Here is a 20,971-nt window from a genome sequence, read left to right as displayed (position 1 = left end):
TTCAGAACAGGTGATCAGCGTTGGGTTAATCAACTCTGAGTATGTTCACTCTGGGTTGAGGGCGTGCCTGTTGACTATGAAGAGCCATCATCAATGGATCTCTGATAACATGATCAAACATGGACCAAAAGCGTAGATCCACTTACTTTTCCCCCACGGAATTGGAAATTCTAATGAACGTGTATGCCGAGCAGTTACCCATTTTAACAAAAAAAAACGCAACCCCGAGTTGCCCCACGAGGACTTGGCAGCAAATGAAGTACAAAAATATAGTTTAAACAGGTAAACTAATGTTTAATTGAAATCAAATCTGTGGGTAGTTTTGGCTCGTCTAGGATGCAGCGATGCATCCTTGAAAAATCTCGGAATTCTCAAAAACAAAGGACGCAAAAATGGCGCGGCTTTCGAGTGTCCTCAACATTGGAACAGTGCTTGTCGGCGTTCTATGACGTAGCGTCCTTAAAAGGGCGGCCGTTGAGCATGCTTCCTTGACATTGGGAAACAGCCCTTGTGTGCTTGCAACCGCTATAAATCCCAGGATGCATTTCGCACTCGCAGCAGTACGATGGCGGACAATATGGAGAAGACGCACAACTGTAGCTTAAGTTACTCTTAACTTATATATATATTTATATAATATAATAATAATATAAGATAATATATAAATATATATATATATAAAGTTGTGTGTGTATAGCTTATACACATGAAAGGACACGCATATCTTTTCAATTTTTATTCATTCAGAATATTTACATACTATTTGAAAATGAAAGAGGCTGGGATTTTGTTTTATATCATTTGTTTATATTGTTTAGTAGTATATGCCTAAATGAGGCCGTAGCGCAGTTAACGGACGAGCAGAGGTGGTGACGTCATCGAGTCCGCTGCTGTTCCAATCGCAGGTGCGTACTCGCGTGCTCACAAGTCTGTAGCCGTTTCTCAATTCGCGTACTTGTGCGTGCTCGTGTGCTCGTGGACTCGTGAAACGTCATCAGTCGTTGCCCGAGCACTGTTCCAATTCGAAGCACGCATCAAGCGAGTACTGTCGTAAAACCCGGAAGTGTTCTGGATGCGTGCTCGATATCGCCGTTTCACCGAGCATGGATCGGAGGTGGCTCGTGTGTGCTTGCTCCCGCTATAAATCCCAGGATGCATTTCGCACTCGCAGCAGTACGAGGGCGGACAATATGGAGAAGACGCACAAGTTACTTACAACTGTAGCTTAAGTTACTCTTAACTTATATATATATTTATATAATATATAATATATAGGCCTAATATAATAATAATAATATATAAATATATATATGTAAGGTCGTGTGTGTGTATAGCTTATACACATGACAGGACACTCATATCTTTTCAATTGTTATTCATTCAGAATATTTACATACTATTTGAAAATGAAAGAGGCTGGGATTTTGTTTTATATCATTTGTTTATATTGTTCAGTAGTATATGCCTAAATGAGGCCGTAGCACAGTTAACGGACGAGCAGAGGTGGTGACGTCATCGAGTCCGCTGCTGTTCCAATTGCAGGTACGTACTCGCGTGCTCGCAAGTATGTGCTTGAAGTACAGACTTGCCAAGTACGTGCTAGCAAGTCATCGAGTCCGTAGTACCCGTGCTACGAATTGAGAAACGGCCTTTGGGAAACAGCCACGGCCCGGGTGAAACGGCGAGATCGAGCACGCATCAAGAACACTTCCGGGTTTTACGACAGTACTCGCTTGATGCGTGCTTCGAATTGGAACAGTGCTCGGGCAACGACTGATGACGTTTCACGAGTCCACGAGCACACGAGCACGCACAAGTACGCGAATTGAGAAACGGCCAGAGACGAGACAAAACTACCCACAATCCTCTGCGTTCACACGCTGCACGGGATATAAAAAATGGCAGAGGGAAAGCAGTGCACGTACTGTAAATGTGATGCATGAATTAAGTTCTCAGACAATTTCACTTAGTTTTATAAAAATGTAATGTATTTTCTTTTTAATAAAGACGATTCGATCAACCGCAACAAAGCTTTTGTGACTTCCTCAAAGAGGCTCCATGCGAAGGAGACATGACCGCATTCATAACAGACAAAAGTGAAATAAATATCGATCAGCTTGATTGCTGCCATGTTGTGCAGCGGAAGCGCTTCCACACTAGCAAGTCGTTCTAAAGTCTGAACGTTACAAACGAAAGCACTCGAGCTAGCACTCTAGTCCCATCTCCATAGGACCTGACTAGCAAGGACGCGTCCTAGCAAGGCTGCAGCCTTCACATTGGGAAACAGCCGATATATCACACGAGGGGGACTGCTGCTGTTGCACCGAATATCAGCACGACTGTGATTCGGTTTTGGGTACGAGACCGCAGTCCCAGTCTTGCGGATATTCCGTATAACCGCATGACTTTCACAGTTCTGACGCACAATTTATTAATGAACAGTAATAATAAGCAACTCTATCAGCATTCATGGAATGTCTCTTGTCCAATCTTGTTCGGGCCTATCTGTTGTATAATGTTGTAAAATTGTGCAGCATCGACAACAATGAAGTCATCCTTGTAAATCAGAATGGCCAAACGCCAGACAGACTAATACCGAGCGTAGGGTAAGACAGTTTTTTCAAACCATATTAATGTAAGTTTAAATTGTAATTGGTTTGCAAGTTTAGTAGGCTACTTCTTAAAGTGAGCAATGCATTTGTTTTATAAACGCATGTGCATAAATGTTTATTTTCCCTACACTACATGACATGCGTTTTAAACTTTTCACATGTCAGCCATTACTATTTCAGAAGCATGAATAAATGCTCTTCCGAAAAAACGTAAAATTTGCCACTTAAAGAAACAAGGGCAGCCCCTTCACATCACTTTTCCACTTCTTTATAGGATAACAAATGTGTCCCGATTGACTTGTTTTGGTTAAAACAATTATACAGCCTGCCAATCCGGTAACCTCTATATTTACAACTAAAGCTAAATGGATTGTATTTATATATAGGACCACTCAACACCTTTTACAAATCGAGCCTCACATTCACAGACCTGTCACACTATCTCAGGAGTTAGGATTCGGTTTCGAGCAAGGGAAACCCGTCAGAGCCTTGGCTAGGTATTGGACCAGCCTTAATTCCTTCACCCTCTACTTCCTTAGCTACTGCTTGACAGTGCCTTTGTAAGTTTAGACAAACTTCAGCCCACATTTACTAATATAATTACAGAAGAAAAAAAAGACAAGTCACCTGTAAAAAAAAGGGTCATGCTTTTGTCAAATTAGATTGTAATTAAGCATAAAGAAAATCACTCTTTATAAAAAAACATTTATTGTGTTTGTCAAAGTCTGGTTGCCAGACAAAACATAAAAAACATACAATCATTCAGTTTCTACTGAGCATATTTGCATTTGTATGCAATTCTGCAAATTCTAACATTGATTGTTCTGTCGTCTACTGTCCAGAACAGGAACATAACATGAGTCAGCAGAACAGATGTCAACATCATAAATATCTGATTCAGTAGGGTCTAAACAATCTCATTATGTACAACTGCCTATACTGGCAATAAACAACGTATCCACTGGGCAGCACATTAACCATAGCCGCCAGAATCATTTGCAGATACCAAAAATGGTCAACACCTTTGCATTTTGGTAATAGGAAGGTAAAATTTTCTTAACACCATCGATGCAGTGAAAGGAGTCACCATGACTTATCACTCACCAAAACACTTCTATCCATGATAGCTTCTAAGCTCAACTGGTGTTGGAATGGATGACATTGGTACACTGGGGCTCACAGAAGGAGCCAAAGCGGCCATAGATGTCTTTGGCTCGCACAGCAAAGTGGTAGGTGGAGCCAGACTGGAACTGGGTGAGTGTGCAGGCCATGGGCAGTGGGAGGGCCTTCACCTCCCCAATCCTCTTCCAATGCTGCTGGGCAGAACTGTTGGAGTTGGCGTTGTCCTGGTGGAAGGCGAACAGGTGGTAGCTGTCGACGGCAGCACAGGAGCGGTCAGTTTCTGCCACGCACCAGGACAGCACGATGCCGGTCGGGCTGGGCACTAGCTTGAGCTGGGGCTGCTGTGGGGGAGAGGTCTGGATGGCCTCTATGGGAAGACGTCCCACGGGCTGCTGGGCCATGGGGAGGGGAGGTAGCACAGTGGGTGGGGGCCGGCTTGTAGGTGTGGTTGCAGGGCGATCCTGAGAGTGCAAAAATTATACATGATTATTTTCGCTTTCTTTGGCTGTGTCCGCTAAACAGGTTGTAAAACAATACGTTTTACACCGTCGAGCACGTTTCGAATAATGCCAACAAAAAGTTGAGTTTGAAAACCATGTAAAATGCAGTTCAATTATCTTACCACTGGAGGGTGATGGACTGTCACTTGAGGACTATTTGCACCGATCAGATGGATTTGTGGCGATGACCTTGATGCAGGATCTAGGCAGATATGACATCAATTAATCCACTGATTTCAAGACCCCAAAATAGTCTGGCTATGAGATGCTCTCCTTATGTAACCAATAGCTTTAAAATTATACACATTAGTAGTTTGAAGGACTGGGAATATTATTTTTCCTAAGCTCAGCCTCTTTCAATGTTTCACTCCGCTCTTTCGACAGACATACAACCAACCAACCAGCCCACCCAAGAATAACGCATTTCTTTGCACATGCTAGTGAACACTCAGAGATGGTGGGAGAAGTCTTACTGTTAGGGATGGTGATCACAGGACGTGCGGTAACAGGCGAGGGCGGGACTGTGGCCTTCTTAACTCCCATCACTTATCACAAACAAAACACAGAATGAGTCCACCATTTTCTAATGATACAAAACGAAATGGAATCCAAAAGGGTTCTCAGGGTTACCTTGCACATCGTCATCGTCCTCAGTAAGGTCTATGACCGAACCTTTAGGTCTTGGTGTGGACAATGCTACCTTCGTTGGAGTGCCACTTGGAGTTTGATTGTCTGAAAATGGGAAAGCGCCAATTACAACAAAAGAAAACGCATGCCTCCAACAGGTCACCTCTATGGTATAATTAATTACAATGTTTGGCACTCTGCCCTTGCCATGTTCACTTTGGCCTATTCTGGGTTTCTTTATTCTAAGTCTATCAACAGACTCGCAAGACCAATTCCATTGGCTTTGATATGTAGCATCAACTACGCCCCACCTGTCTTGGAGGTCAAAGATGTCCCCTGTGGAGGTCCCGGGGCCGTGGAGCCAGTTGCGGCCGGTCCGGAGGTGGCAAGGCTCAAGGTGGATGTAACTGCTCCAGCCACAGACATCAGCTGTGCTGGGGCTCTGGCTGTGGTTATCGACACCCCGGCGTTTGGAGAGCCAATGCCCCCGGCTCCGCCCTGGTAGACGGCCCGTGCCAGGGAGATCTGTGCCGGGGACATCTGACCTGTACTGTTCTGCAGGGCCGTCATGACGGTGGCGGTGGCTGGCTTCAGTATGAACGTGGTGGTGGGGGTCGTGGTCTTTGCCTTGTTGAGGGAAGAGCCGGCGGAGAAGGACGACACCAACGGAAGCTGGATAAGCAGCTGCTGCCCCTGGCCCACCATGCCACTCCCGGAGGTGGCCTTGACCAGGAGGGTTCCTGTGGGGCTTTGAGTGGTGATACTTCCCGAGGTAAGGGAGGAGAGGGTGTTGGCGCTGGAGGTGATCAGCTGGAGGATCGGGGTGTGGGCAGAGACCACTGAGGTGGCGGGGACGAGTGCTTGGGTCGTCAGAGATTGGGCAGGAGTAGCTGGAAAGATACGAAAAAAATATATAGCAATCAAATCGGATCAATCGCAAATATATGAGGTATTTAGAAGAGGCTGGCGACACGTGTGGCTTTCTGGATACGATTTCCAAATAAAAATATATTTAAATTAGCACACACAATTCTTTGCCTTCAGAAAGGGAATGTTCAGCCTAGACCTTTTTAGAAGTTGACGGACTACATATAATGCAGAGGACATTATCCTAATAACTAATCAAAATACAGGTTAAAATGTTGACAGGAAAAGTTTAGCAATTTGGCATTTTTTAGACCAAGTCACAGGAAACCAGTGTAACCCTTATTTGGCTCAGATGACTTGACAGGGGTTTGATGGCTACAGCTGCCAGTAAAAGTGTAAAACTTTTGTGGCCGAAAGCAATTTTTCTTGCTTGGTTTGCTGAATTGAAAACTAAACGGAAATGATGTATTTAAGATGTGACCCGGTAGTGGTGAACAGAAGTCTTACACCAGAATAATTTTGTTTGTTGCATTTTCTTTATTAAAATGTCTCTATGATTGTATCAACATCTTTACAGATGGTTCATGATCCTTATACAATACAATGCAATATTCTTGCCAATACAGGAGAACTGCATAATACCAGTATTACATGTTTGATAAATCAACACATCCATCCAATAATGAAAATGTGCATTTTCATTATAGGTCAAACCACATACTATTGTGGCATGTGTGTTAAATGTTTTTCCATAAAACAATAGACATCACATTATGAATACTGCTTCTCAGTTGGTAAGTGTGTTTGTGGTTGGTGATTGGTGAATGATCTGCATCATACATTTTGAAAGGTTCCTCATCTTTGACCCAACATACATCCAAGTTCTAAATGTCTTTATGCCAGTGTAGGTTTGTGATAAGATTATTGGAAAATCTACAATATACCCAGGCTCACGTTCATAGTTCTTGACATTGTCATACTGCATGTCTGCAGTGCAGCCCCATTACCCTTATGCAAGGTCCAATAGGACCATGGTGCGTTTTAATTTTCATATTTTCTCTTTGATCAGTCCTTGAGTCAATTGGCTGAATATCAACCACAATTTTGGCAGTGGCCCCGGGGTAACAAAATGATTTGCAATGAGTTGTCGTTCATATTTGTTAGGCTGTTGACATTATGGTCATCGGACCGGTGTGGCCTTAAATCTGGTGCAATTCATAAAATGGATGGCCTTTTTGGTGATAGTGTTCACATGCGAAACATGCAATTTCTTCACGTTCTTCAATGTAAAAGGAATTTAGTTCCTCAATGGAATCGGGAAAGAAAATAAAAATAATACTAATCTTGAAAATAGTCCCAGAAGTTGTCCAGCAGTCGTATTGTTCTACACAAAAGTCTCGTCAAAGGTTCAATGAACCTTCACTGCTAGACTTGCACAATGGCAAGACATGAATTACTGGGAGAGACTCAAAAGCCTGAAACTCATGTCACTCCAGAGGCGAAGGGAGCGCTATGTCATCATGACTATGTGGAAGATTCTCAACGGACACCATCCTAACAACATTGGGATCGAGTTTCAAAGCTCTTAAACGCAACGGGATCACCGCAAAGCTCCCAAAACTCTCGAGGTCGGGCAAGGCGAAACACCAGACGATGTACGATACATCTTTCACAGTACTCGGGCCCAAGCTGTGGAACCTCATCCAAGCCAATGTATCCTCTGTGAAGGACCTCGAAGACTTCAAAATCGAGCTCAATAAGGACTTCCTCTCCAAAATGCCCGACAAGCAACCGGTCAAGGGCTGCTCTTGCAAGAACAACAACTCTTTCCTGGAATGGTGCTCTAGTGGAGCACTGCTGAGTGGTCGGATATGCTGATGGCTCTGTTAAAGACAAAATCCAAAAAAAAAAAAAAAAAAGAGAAGACCCAATTCCCCAAAAGAAAAGTAAGAAGATTTGAATATAGGAATACAAGATTTTAATTTGAGGACATATCCCACTTGCTCTGTAAAGAAAATACAAGAGAGACATGGTATGTTTCCTGCTGAAAATAAAGTTAGCTATGCGTTATAAAACGGGAATTTAATAAAGTTAGCTATGCGTTATAAAACGGGAATTTAATCTTCTTACATTTATTTACCTATATAGAATTCCACGTAAAACATTTAATTAAGCCAAGCACAGCAAATGCATTTAGTGAAACATAATTTTTCAAAACGTTGTGAGGGATAGACATTATAACATGGTTATACAAGTATTAATTTGTATTTTTCCAGAAATGTCTTTGCCAGTCTACTCATTACAAATTACATATTTTTAAGTGTTTTTCGACTTAAACAAGTCCAACAAGCTTTCAGTTTACCAATGAATAAAATGCAAAATTGGTACTCTCAATACCAATTATTTATGTTCAGGGCCCAGATTGTTTGTATAAATTACCACAATGGGAATGAGTGGTAGCCAATAGGTCCATTAGAAAACAATTCAAAATTGGTGTTTCATATAAAATAGATCATTTATTATTGAATTGTGTTAAAATTACGTACCCGACAGTGCTAGGGGAAGATTCCAAAAAAGAAAGAATTCAGCGTGCTGAATATTTCGAATTTGACTTGTTCGCTAAACTACCTCGAAAGGATGTTGCTGACATGATAGGGCTGTGTCAAAACATCAAAAAAGATCAAGGCTAGAACTCTAATGTAGCCTTCCTATATATACAATTATGAATTTAATCCCTGTGCTGCATGCGTTTTACATAGCTTGTTATTATGGGTCATGCCATTATAAGCGGAAAGAGTTGTTCTTGCATATTCTGATTGGCCGAACATCTCGCTCACTTTTATCAGAATACTTTGCTGAATGCCTCTCAAGTCCTAGCCCCAGCCTCACAGCTTACCTTGCCACACACCCATCAAATCAACGAGATTCAAAGCATCAAAACCTTGCCCAACCATAATTTTAAAAAAAAGTGGAAAAACAGACGATTCAACCAAGAAATTGTTCCAAGTAACACACAAACATAAACACACAGACACTTAGCCATGCATCTGAATGAAACGACAATGAACCCCATAGAATAATGACATGCTTGTCTTACCTCAGAGACACATTGGTGTCATTTCATCAGTGCTCTTTTCTGATACTTTCCCAATGATTTATTCACGGCCTCGGTGGTGGTAAAAAAATGTATGGGGACAATATCTATTTCATGGTGGTGGGAGCGGGCAAAGTAACCTACAACATTGAATATGTTTGGGCAAGTTCAGTGAATATTTCAGTATTCTTTGCCCAGTTAAATTCAGAGGGCCCCAGAATAATATTTTTTAAGAAGCCCTATTTAAGTTTTGTTTGATTAGAGCAGTGGTTCTCAACCTTTTTTGAGCAAACACCCCCCTTACCTTACCCTGATCCCCTGGTGCCCCCCCCCCCCCCCAATAAAAATAAATAAGCTAACAACCCCACTCACTCACTCATGTTATATTGGTTAAAGGTGTCATTGCATCGTTATTCATTGATTTTGCGGTAGTCACTAATAGCAATGAATGCCCTCTGAATTGGTTTTGGTGAAGAAAATATAAATAAATATTCATGTATATTCATGACATGCAAATACAAATATATTTTGTATTTGAAATGCAAGTCTTTTCGTGGAGACTACGCTCAGAGCAGTTGGAACCTAACAACAGCAAGAGGAAGGAGGAAAACGGGCTGAAACAAAATTAGTTGTTTTTCTTTTGCTATCCCCCATGTTTGATTGTGTTGTGTTGGTTATTGAACCCACGAACTTGGGTTATGTTTATCAGCGTTACTATAGAGATCATGACGATAGCTGATGTAACGGGAGTCCGGGCGTGTGCAGCACCGAACCGCGCTGTATGACAACTGTTACACTGCGCATAGACAGTAAAAAGTAGGAGACGGTAGAGGGGTTAGAAACCGATAAATGAAAATAGGCTATTTATTTCAGGTAGCCTATTTTTTCACCAAAAAAATGAAAACCATGAAAGTTTAAAATCTCGTTCCCAGCGCCCTCCTAGGTTGTGCGGACGCCCTCCAGGGGGCCGGTACCGCCCCCGTTGAGAAACCATGGATTATAGCCTTGATGCTATTATTCCCCCATGTTTACTGTCTACTTGAACCGCAGTTCTTTTGAATTTATAAACTCTGACCACCTCACTATGGAAGAGGCAGGGATGTGGGCTGGTCGATAATGTGGCCAAGACACTTTAATTACTTTTACCTAACAAATCTTTTTATTTATTTTTTATGTTATTATTTGGGCCTGCCAGTCCAGCCGAAAATCGGACCGCCCCTCTGGCATTTGCCAAGTCTGTCGCTGCCTAGAGAGTGGTTCACTTTACATACTATTGGTACCATTCTCTTTTCTAAAGTTTAGAAATTCTCTAGACAACTTCTAGAGAATTAGGTCTGGACATTGTTCGAAGTTTCCCTTGCACCCATTCGGCACACAAATGGGAGAATTTTTGTAGCTGTAGCAATAGAAATAGTAATAGTAATAGTAATAGTAATAATAATAATAATAATAATAATAATAATAATAATAATAATAATAATAAAGAGCATAGCAAACAAATACCACCGCCACAGGTCAACCGATGGGAGGAAATCCGTGGCAAAACCGTGGAATACGTTGCGAAGGCTCAGGCCTTTCCATAGTCGCTCCTGGGGCTCGGCCCTACTGGGCATGCAGTTTGTTGTGCTGAACTACTTTACCAATTTTTTTTTAGATCAGTGAATGCTTTATTAGAAATCTGGTTGTAATATTGTTATAGAGTTTGCCAATATCATCCAAGTCTTTGGTCAATTTGCTTTTAAAGCTCTTCCACAAGGAAATACTGGAAACTGATCAATGGCATATTACAGTCTATGCTACTCACCAGTAGTAGTAGTAGTAGTAGCGGAAGCAGGGCCTGCCATTGTCTGCTTTATCTCCATGGACGTCCGGACTAGCCTGTTTGAACAGATGGCTCACACTTAGTAATTTACACAGCAGAAGGCTCCTCCAAAGCATGGATATAAAGATATTAGATGTGTTAGATGTGTCCACTCTCAACACATTACATTTCCGTCCTTTGCCATCTTTGGTGAACACTTGGGTGTGTTTCCATTAAATAGGCATAGTTCTGTCAAGTACATTGCAATGTGCAACGGCTGCATTTGGTTTGACAAAAAACGAAATAATGATCACAAATCAGTTTAGTTTACAGAGCAACTTTTAAGTAAGCTTTATTTCCATAAAAGAACATCAGAGAGGCCCAAGGTGCATAATAAAAATAAAGACAACTAATTTTAATGTTTTTACAACATTACAACTGGTCAAATACAGCTTAGCCCTTCTTAAAACAAAAATGGTCAAGAGGTCATGTCAGGGTACTCTCAGTATATTTTGAAGGGATCTTTTCTTCAGAGGTCTGAAAAAACTCTGGTCTCCTCTCTACTCTCAGTAATTCATTAATGGAATCTCGAATCTCTCTCCAGTGGTCACACGTCATCTCTTTAAAGCGTTTCTCTATGTAAGTCCTCAACGTCTTCCTCAAGTTCCTGGGCAGTGCGTCCTTGCCCAATACGCCAATATAGTTGACTTTTAACACCCAGTCACAGTATGTTTCATAGTGGACCAAGTTCCGGAAAATATAGGAGGCATAGCGGTCGGCCCGAGGGGTTGGCCAGCTTCCTCTGCAAAGTTTGAAGACCCATTTCTCGCATTGAGAGCTGATTGGTCGAAGTTTGACATCCGCTCTGCATTCCCCCTCGCTGAAATTTGACAAGCGGTCGGCCAGCCCAGTGTTCTGTGGACCAATGTCTCCTCCTCCGCCATATCCCTCCTTCTTCTCCTGCGTCTTTGACTTCTGCTTCAGCATCAACACTTTTTGCTCCTGCATCATGGTGGCTTTCTTCTCCTGCATGTTCATCGCCTTCTTTTCCCGCATCCTCATCATCAATTTCTTCTTCTTCATCTTGAGTGTCAGTGTGGAAGTCTTGCCACCAGAAGGCGCTAGTCCCTCTCTGGGGGTCCTGGGCTGGGACTCCTCTGAGTGCCGACGGAGCAGGCTGTTGGGGAGGAGAGGTGCAGTTTTTACTACACTCTGCATTGCCTGAGGTAGTGCTCTCAGGCTTCAAATTGTAGAACGTCACAAGACCCTGGACCCACACCCACTCAGGGGTAACAAATGCAGATGGCAAAAAAAAAAAAAGAGACCGAAGAGTGTGTGTCAATTTCAAATTTTTGGTGACGTAAATAATGGGACGGAAAAAGGAGTTAGATCCTCAAAGGGTAAACGCAACGTGAAATCTTGTACTCCAAAAGTATGGTTTTGGGAGATGGAAGGTTTGCAGTCTTTATTCTGTTTCCATTAGATTTCAGTTTTCCAGTCACAAGGGATTACAGATAGTAATCCATGACAATGTTAAATATATGCAGTGGCAATGTCTCCGGGTGTAATACGGGCTTCAGGCCGGTATTGTCACGTTCATACAAAAGCCCATTGGCAAGATGTATACAAAATACCAACACATGAAACAGCACATCATATTTTGCATGGAATATACTTAGCATGATCAATTATCAAAAAGTTATCATGTGGACATCTTTTTATTTTTAATTTATGTCCGAGATCTAAACTATATATCTTGGCTATGTTTTGGTCGCCAGTGACACAAAGACCTTTGGTTAAAACTGCAAGGAAGCTGCATGACATTGGACTCACCGTGGGATTGAAGGAGAACCCGACGGTCCCGGAGCCCTGGCAACAGCAGCAGCGGTTTGGACTGCCATAGCAGCGGCAGCGGTTGCACTGGTAGCGGCAGTTGCCGTGGCGGCAGCAGTTGCCGCAGCAATAACCTGCAGAGCCCAGTAGTTCATAGTGAGAACACAGGACTGGAAAGAAACTACTTTTGTGTGAAAGACCATGATTATAACTTGCCTCCTGTTTTCTTTTGTTCTCCAAGGCCTGGTTTGCCTCGCCAAACTTCTTAGTGAGCCGGGATATCTTTGCCTGAAGCGAAAAGAATAGAGATGCTCATGATTTAATTTTTCTTCTATAAACGCATTTTATTTATTTCAGCTTTAATGTCGAATTGATTAATCAAGCAACAATCCACTTACTTGAAGTGTGTTTAGTGTTGATTGGTGTTTGGTGGCAGAGTCGATCTTCAGTACTCTCTCCTTCAGTTCTTGTAAGTTCTGGTCAAAAACTGTTTGCTGCAAGACTCGCAACCGATCCTCGACCAACTGCTGCACCACCTAGCAAACAAAAGGGGGTCGTTAACAACAAATCCTATTCCTCATTTTGCACGCATCTTGCAATAAAGAGACAACTGAACAGCAATAGTTGGCCACACAAACCTTTTCAAGTTTAAGGCGACTGCCAGCTTTTGCAGTAATCTTGAGCTCCAGTTGAGCTTCTAGTTCCACTCCGTCGATCTTGGGCCGTTTCCCATCCCGCTCAACCTTCTCCGTCTCCTTCTCCTCGCCCTCGGACAACACTCGCTTCAGACCTACGGTGTTGCTCTTTTCCTGCACGTCTATGAGAACAAAGTAAGCGCCACAATTTTTATAATACGCTCAATCAATCAAAGAAAAAAAACAACTGCACATGCTATATAGCATACACGTATGCAGTACACTTATTTATTATGATCGTTTCAGATAATTTATTGTCATACATTTATAAGATCAATACCTTAATACCATTGATAAAACAACCAGCTATTTGACCCATCCTAATCCCCTTACCTGTGTATACCAGAGGGGTGAAGGAGGGACGAAACGACTTTGGGGTCTTTACAGCAGCATCCTTCTTTTCCTTCTTTGCGTCAACCTTCACAAAGTCAACCTCCATCTTCTCCGCCTTTGTAGCCCCCTTCTTACCATCCTCTTTAACATCCTTAATGACCTCGTCTTTGGCGTCCTTCTGTTTACTTTTTCCCGGCACCTTCTTCTCCTCTTTTGGTTCCAGAACTTTGATTTCGTGCTGCTTCATCGGAGTCGTGGAGGTGGATGGAGATGGAGAGGGTTTTGGTGAAGAGGGTTTGTCTGTTTTCGTTTTTGCTGTTGAGTTTTTCGCTATCGTAGTGTCACCAACCACTTCCATGTCCTGTGTGATGCCCGACTCTGAACGGCCGTCTTTCTCCACTTTTTTGATGGGGGGAGGGGTGGGAGGCGAAGAATTCGACACTGAATTTTTACCCGACTCTTTCGAAGAGTCTGTGGCTGGTGGCTCTGCTGTAGCTTTTTCATCCTGAAGTAGAGAACGCAAAGTTAACCAAGAAACTAAAAGCTAAGATTACAAGAAAAAGAAATAGAACCAAATTAACCACGTTACTCAAATAAGGGTCTTTGGTTACATTCAGAGTTTAAGTGGCAATCTCAAAGACTTTCATCCATCACTGAATACAATGGGGATTTAGCTTTCACTGATGAAAGCCCTCGAGTTTGCCAGTACCACGAATGTTACGAACTGGGCATTTGTTGCGACACATGTTTGTATCTCCCGGAAAATGTACCACATTCCGCCAAAGGTCTCGCTAAAAGGATCAAAATGAAAATCCCTGAATCTGCAACTTTAGATAAATAGATTACCTTTTTGTTTTCAGTGATGGTATCTATTTTGGCAGCCTTGGCGTCATTGCCAGCCTTGGGCTGCGTTGGAGCCGCCGCCGAGCTGCCATTGGATGGAGAGCCTTCCATGACCCCGTCAGCGCTCTTGCCGAGGTCAAAGTTCAGCGAACGGAATGGGGACGTGGGGAAAGTGGTAGCCTCACAAATAGGGGGTGAGGGGGACAAGTTGAGGGACAGCGAAGGTGTGGGCGAGCCGCAGGACCCTGGTGAGGTTGGCGACATAGCCTGGGAGTCGGATGCGTCGTGGCGTTCCTTATCCAGCACTTTATGCCCGTCCTCCTTGTGCCTTCCATTCTGCATAGGAGGCGGAGAGGGATTAGACAGGGTGGCCCCGCTCGACAACAAGGTGCTGTGAAGTGTCTCAAGTTGTTGGCGATCACTGATCTTCATGGTTTTCCTGGCACGGAAAATTTTCTTCTTCTCCTCTGCAACAGCGACTTCCATTTTTACCTGAAAAGTAACAAGAAATAGGTTTTTAGTTTTAGTGACTTTAAAAATGTTCAACCAAATGATTACATTATGCCTTAATCCAAGTCTAAAATGGAGGTTCCCAAGCACTGCTTCGGAAGAAACACTGGAGGTCACTGTAGTGTCCTATCACTGTGTGCTAGAAGGAGCTCGGTTTCTGTGGTTTAAATAATTTGTCCCGAAAAGGTATTCTCCAATTACAAATATCTTCACTGCCAGTCTTTCCTGACTTCCAAAACATGTATTGATCCTGGAAGAAAGGCTTAAATAGAAATTCAGTCAGCAAGATACCTTTCTCCACGTTACATAAAAGCTGGCCTAGCCAGGAAATAACATCCTCAACAGGATTTTTGGCTCAATGCTGTTGAGGCCTCCATGTTCCTATCCGACACATGTTCAACCAATCAAAGCTGCCAAATGCCATTTTCCTTATCAGAGCAAAATATCCTAATGAACGTGACGTGACATGTTCCAAAAACGAATGGGGCTTATTTCCTAGCATTCCGTGTCAACACTGCAGCATTAATGCGCACAATTCAAAATGCAGTCACCCCACCTTCCCCACCATTCCTATTCAGTAACCGTGCCGGAAAATCATTGCAGGAAGCTAAAATGGCTTCTCTATGCCATGCACAGCCAGCCTCAGCTCGCCTGATTTCCCCCGGGGACGTACGCGCCGCGGAACGTCTGCGAACTCTGCCCTGCGGCAATTTCCACCGGGCACGTAACAGCAGCGTAGCGCTTTCTTGCGAGCAAGCCGTATTCACGCGAGATCACAAGATCACGCGATAATCCTAAACCTAATGTACTCTCCTTCCACTCCCAAAACGACTGCAATTAAATGCCAGGCTTTGTCCTTTCTGACATTGTCCTTATAAAAAGGATGATTTATTTCATAAATTATTTTATGTTGCTCCACTTCGACAATCAGCCTCTCGTCGTCCACGTTGCCGACCCTCTAAGACCCTTTGATTGATTGACTGCTGATCTGTGTCACCGGTCATGACGTAATGTTGATGTGTAGTTGTGATAGGCTACATGAGCTGAGAATTGCGTTTTATTTGGAAAATTGACCGGATGCTCTATGGCTTTTACTTTTTCCCTTCCTGTCCGGCTCAATCCGCTCTGTTGAAATTGACGCGGTTCAGCAACGGCTTGCGTCAAAAATAGAAGTGCTACGTAATGATAGCGCTGCGGCGCGGCGTGCCGCCCCTGGGACACTGCTGAGACGTTCCGCAGCGCGCCCGGTGGAAATGGTTTCATTGATTAGAGTGACAGCGATGAGCAGCGGTGACCGCGGCACAGCCGTTCCGCAGCGCTTACGGCCCAAGCTAGCACAAACTGACCTCTTTCAGGCCCCGTCCACACGGACCCGAAACGTAGTTCCCCGTGGTTCAAAAATACAAATAAAAAAAAAAATAGAAAATTCAACGCAACTCGGACGTCCCCCAGCAGGTGGGTGGCAATGACGTTTGTGTTTCAAGCGTCCACCCGAATCCTGACGCCACACGAAACCGCATAGGTCGGGATATATTTGAAACCACCCTGGGACATGGCATTAAACTAAATATGTAACCATAAACTAGACCAACAAAATTAATCTTAATACTGATAATAGTATGAATAAGGTTTTACTGCCAAACACCTCATACCATCACCAACAGCAGAATAATTCAGTTTGATCAGTCTTACAAGATGCAAAGAAAAGGGAAAACCTTTTTTCAACAAGCATAAAATGCCTAAACAATATTTCTTTAAATGTTACTCTGACATTAAGATGAAAAGCCTCCGGATAGTCCTGTGGACAGAGTCCACCATTTTTATTTGTCAGAACAGACAGCAGATACACAAAATGGCCACCAGTGTTACCAGCTCTAGCTATAGCAATGTGCCACACAATGGCAATTATTTTCTAAAGCAACATAATTTAAATAATTGATTGATTTAGTTTCACTTGTGACCTGCTAATCTAAATTGATTAATTAGAATAACTGGAATATATCTTTATCTAGGCTTTACGCTGCAATCCAACACAGCATAGCCAATCCTCTCCTGAAAAGTGGTGATTCAGGCCTTCACCATCTACATATTTTCAAATTCTGTTGGTAATAGCAGTTGAAATAGGAACCAGACTTGAGTACATTCTGTGGCATTTCCCTTACAGGTCCCTCAATCAAAAGTCCTCCATCTTAGTCAGCTCAAATATTTTCTCAATTTGTACATTAGACATTAGCTTGCTTTCAAACACGAAAGTTATTTCAAACCATACAATACTAAAGCATTGTTTTTTTGTAATTCAATCTGTACAATTCCAAAAACAAAAGTTAGTTTGGCCAGTGATTCATTGAGTCAGAGTGAAAATACGCACTGCTGGGGTGCGAGGAAGAAAGGCAAAAAGTGGGCGGGGCTGGGCAAAGATTGTGACGTCTCACTTTTTGCTGATCTTCAATAAATACATTATTATTAACTTTGAAACCAGGTGACAAGTTTGATAGATGCAGATTGATAATGCATTTTTTCATCAATCATACCTATAAATATATTAACTTTCTACAAGGAAATGCAATCAAGGTCAAACAAAGAAAATGCCAACTGTTACCACAGCTGATGAGTCTTAGCGGTGCACATTGTTCCGTCAATTCAACCTAGCTAGCAGTTAAAACGAATGCACACCCGAACATAATACTCCTCCACAGAGCAGCTCCCTTCCCCCACTCTAGAACAACATCTGCTGCAGTCACACATGGGCCAAACCATTCAACCAGAGGGGAATTTTTTTTGGTTGAACAAAAACACATGATTCTTAAGAATATTCAATCATAGATAATTTATTAGGGTGTGGAAAAACGATATTATCTAAATGATAGCTAAATACTAGGCTGTGTGTGAAATTCAAGTGTGTTTCTTCTGGTGTTTGAGGGAGCCAGAGGCCAGCTACACAAAGGGAGAAAACCAGGAGGAGCCAAACTAAGACTTTACCAAGTAAAGTAATCTTTTGTATTTCCCATGCAAGCATATTTTTTTGACATGACACAAACATGGCGCACTAAATATCTGCAGATTCACAATCCATACAAGTTTGTTGACAACCAACTCTGACTAGCTAGCAGTGCACTGCAGTGTCCCTCCGAGCCACCCTTCCCCCCCTCTGAATACTATTCATATGCTATGGCACGCCTAACCTCTTATGGCTATGGTCATCTGCTGATTAAGTGTGATCCGACACATGTGTCCTACATACAAAACAATAACTAGTAGCATAGCACATGGTTTCCTCAACTCAACCTAGCTAGCAGTTCAAACAAGAGTACACCCTGCTATTCTACTCCACCACAGAGCAGCTCCCATCCCCCACTCTGGAAAAACCTCATCCGCAGTCACACGTGGACTAAACCATTCAATCAGACGGGGATTCTATATTATTTGTTTATCAAACACACTAAAGGGTCTTACTTACACACAATATATATTATCAGGGTTTTAGAAAAAAAATTTTTTTCAAAATGCTAGCTAAAACTAGGCACTGTGTGAGGGAGCACTAGGCCAGCAACACAAAGGCAAAAAAACAAGGAGGAGCCAAACTAAGACTATTTCTTACAATGCAAGAATAACTGTTGATAGAGGACACAAAACATGGTACACTGAATAATTGCATGCATTCATTCATCACTATGAGTTACCTGCAACCAACAAAGACTAGATAGCAGCACACTGGAGAAGTGCACTGCACAGTCTGGCAGGGACACCCATCCCCCTCTATAGCACAGTCATTGCCACGTGACGGAAAGCTACAGCAAAGCATGGACTAAACCATTATGGCCAAGGTCAAAGGATCCATTACGCAAAGTACTGGAGCAACATTTTGACGAAATATCGAGTGTAGGACTTCCAGCATATCTTATTAGCACGAGAAAAAAAATAAAAAAAATGTTTGTTTTCTACGATTTTCCAGGGCAACAAGTGGAATCAACTCCCTTTCTAAAGTGTGCTATACATTTGTAAAAAAAAAAACATTCACAATTTTTTGGTTATTTAGTTTACAAGACAATATTGCATGTTAACCCCAAAGCTTACCCCACACAATCTTTTTAATAAATACCAAATTATCGTTAGCTTGAACTCACTTGCATAAGTGGCGGAAACTGCTGCCTACTTTTGCTCTTTTGATAAGAAAGTTCATCCAAATATAGAAAACCTGTCAAAACTTCAAAAGAAGGGATATCCATGTCAAAATGCATAGAAACTAAGAAAAATAATGAGCTTTCTCAACAAAGTAATACAATTCAATGAAGTACATTTCTGAAAACCTAATTGGTTTTGTCGTTCAATTCAAGTTTTCTAAAAACCACAACTTGTAGATTTCTTTGAGTTATATAACACTTGCTCTTGATTGGTGGGGGTAAACACATGTTTTGGCATACAGAACCTCATATTGGCTGTGGCGAGGGTCCCCGATCACCTGCTGATTAAGATTTGATAAGACAAACCTGTCCTTCATGAATACAATAAATAGTCGCAGAGCTATTAAAGCAATATTACACCAGGGGGAGTGCTGTTATAGTGAATGTCAGCACCGCTGTGATTCGGTCGTAGGTATGAGGCCGTAGAAAAGCACAAGAGTTCTACAAGTGTCATGTATTAGTTAAAAATAAGTGACAGTTTGTGATGTGTTAATTTAATCATTTATTAGGCTCAGTCCACAAAAGTAGTTCCCCCAAATGAATAAGGATTGGCCTGTATTCATGCGACAAACATTTTTCCTTCCACATTTTGTTTGTCTATTCTTCACGTCACCCCAGGCCAGCTACTTTATATCATATACATATATCCGTACATTTCCATTTATTGTGTAGCCAGTGAAATAAATCTGACAACAATCACTTTGGTGGCACGTGTGATTCTGAAGAGCTAACAGCTTACAATCAATGTAATTAACAGTTCTTGAGACCCCTGTAAAGCGGAGTGATACATGCATAGTCAAAAGTCCCGGTGCGGTTATACTATCAATCAGCAGGAATGCCACATGTCCAAAAAAATGTACTTGTTTGGAACCAGTTTGGTGCACATTGTTTCCTGAACTCCACCTAGCAGTCCAAATGAGTGCACCAACTGACACCCTGCTCTTCCACAGTGCAGCTCCCCTCCCCCACTCTGGAACAACCTCTGCCGCAGTCACACTTGGAGTAAACCATTCAAGCAAAGGGGGTGTTTTTTTAAGATAGCAAAAACACTTAAGATTCGCACAAACACATTGTGATCAGGGTGTGGAAGGACTCGTTTTTCTAAAAAATATTAAAGTGTTCCGTATTTTTTGCTCTTTCAGGGAGCATGAGGCCAGCACCACTAAGGGAGAAAAACGAGGAGGTGCCAAACTCATACTATTACAAGTTTACTAAATTAATAATCTTCCATTGTTACGATGCAAGAAGAATACTGTATATTGGTGAAATAAACATGGTACAAAGAATAACCGCACATTCACTACAAGTTGTTAACAACCAACACAGACTAGCTAGCAGCACACTGGAGAAGAGCACTGCACAGTCTGTCCCTTAGCAACACCCATCCCCCTCTCTAGCACAGGCATTGCCACGTGATGGAAAGTTACAGCAAAGCATGGACTAAACCATTATGGCAAAGGTCAGGGAACCATTATGGCAAAGGATTCATTACTCAAATACTTTATTATTCCGCATCATTATTACTAAATATTTAGAGTATGACTCTGGGGTTTCAGGCATATCTCTGTCCCATAATCACTAGAGCAAAAAAGCAGCACAAGAACAGTGTGTTTTCTTTGATTTTATAGGGAAAACAGGGGAATCAATTAGGCTTGCCTTTAGCGTGCTCAACATTTGGACAAATAACATTACCATATGTTCAGTCCGCTTGATAAAATGGCATGGTAACCCGAAGAGCATATTTGTTTAATAAAAAATGAATTATTGCTAACTAGTAGTAACTACTGCATCTGTGGCCGTCTCTGGCGTCACTTTTAGTATTTTGATGAATTTTTTCATCCATATATTTAGACTTCAGAATTGCAACTTCCCCCTTGAAAGGGTATACATAAGGGATCTCCTCGGCCACAAGCGTGCGTATTGCACAGCTAGTGAAATAAGAGTCTTGTTACA

General features: G+C 42.2%; 1 protein-coding gene across 1 annotated transcript; it reads right to left on the bottom strand.

Moving 5' to 3' along the window:
* Window positions 1–1,244: 1,244 nt before the first annotated feature.
* On the bottom strand, window positions 1,245–20,965 carry atf7ip (activating transcription factor 7 interacting protein). The gene is made up of 13 exons (XM_056586064.1): window positions 17,437–20,965; window positions 14,331–14,819; window positions 13,485–13,989; window positions 13,095–13,273; window positions 12,855–12,992; window positions 12,673–12,744; window positions 12,457–12,590; window positions 10,631–10,700; window positions 5,173–5,752; window positions 4,865–4,966; window positions 4,708–4,779; window positions 4,357–4,436; window positions 1,245–4,195 (listed from the first exon to the last, which is right to left on the bottom strand). The coding sequence occupies exons 2-13, from the start codon at window positions 14,811–14,813 to the stop codon at window positions 3,749–3,751; spliced, it is 2,862 nt and encodes a 953-aa protein (XP_056442039.1). The 5' UTR covers window positions 14,814–14,819; window positions 17,437–20,965; the 3' UTR covers window positions 1,245–3,748.
* Between the last annotated feature and the right edge of the window lie 6 nt (window positions 20,966–20,971).

Source organism: Gadus chalcogrammus, chromosome 3 (assembly GCF_026213295.1).
Source record: "Gadus chalcogrammus isolate NIFS_2021 chromosome 3, NIFS_Gcha_1.0, whole genome shotgun sequence".
In the NCBI taxonomy this organism is placed as follows: domain Eukaryota; kingdom Metazoa; phylum Chordata; class Actinopteri; order Gadiformes; family Gadidae; genus Gadus; species Gadus chalcogrammus.
Note: the sequence above shows the minus strand (reverse complement) of the source record. Positions and strands in the feature narration are given on the sequence as shown.

Excerpts from the sequence above, each read along its gene's own strand:
- atf7ip (XM_056586064.1), bottom strand. The coding sequence starts at position 14,813 with ATGGAAGTCGCTGTTGCAGAGGAGAAGAAGAAAATTTTCCGTGCCAGG. Across the intron at positions 13,274-13,484 it reads CACCCCTCTGGTATACACAG|ACGTGCAGGAAAAGAGCAAC; the intron begins GTAAGGGGATTA and ends TTGTTCTCATAG. Across the intron at positions 12,993-13,094 it reads GTCGCCTTAAACTTGAAAAG|GTGGTGCAGCAGTTGGTCGA; the intron begins GTTTGTGTGGCC and ends TTTGTTTGCTAG.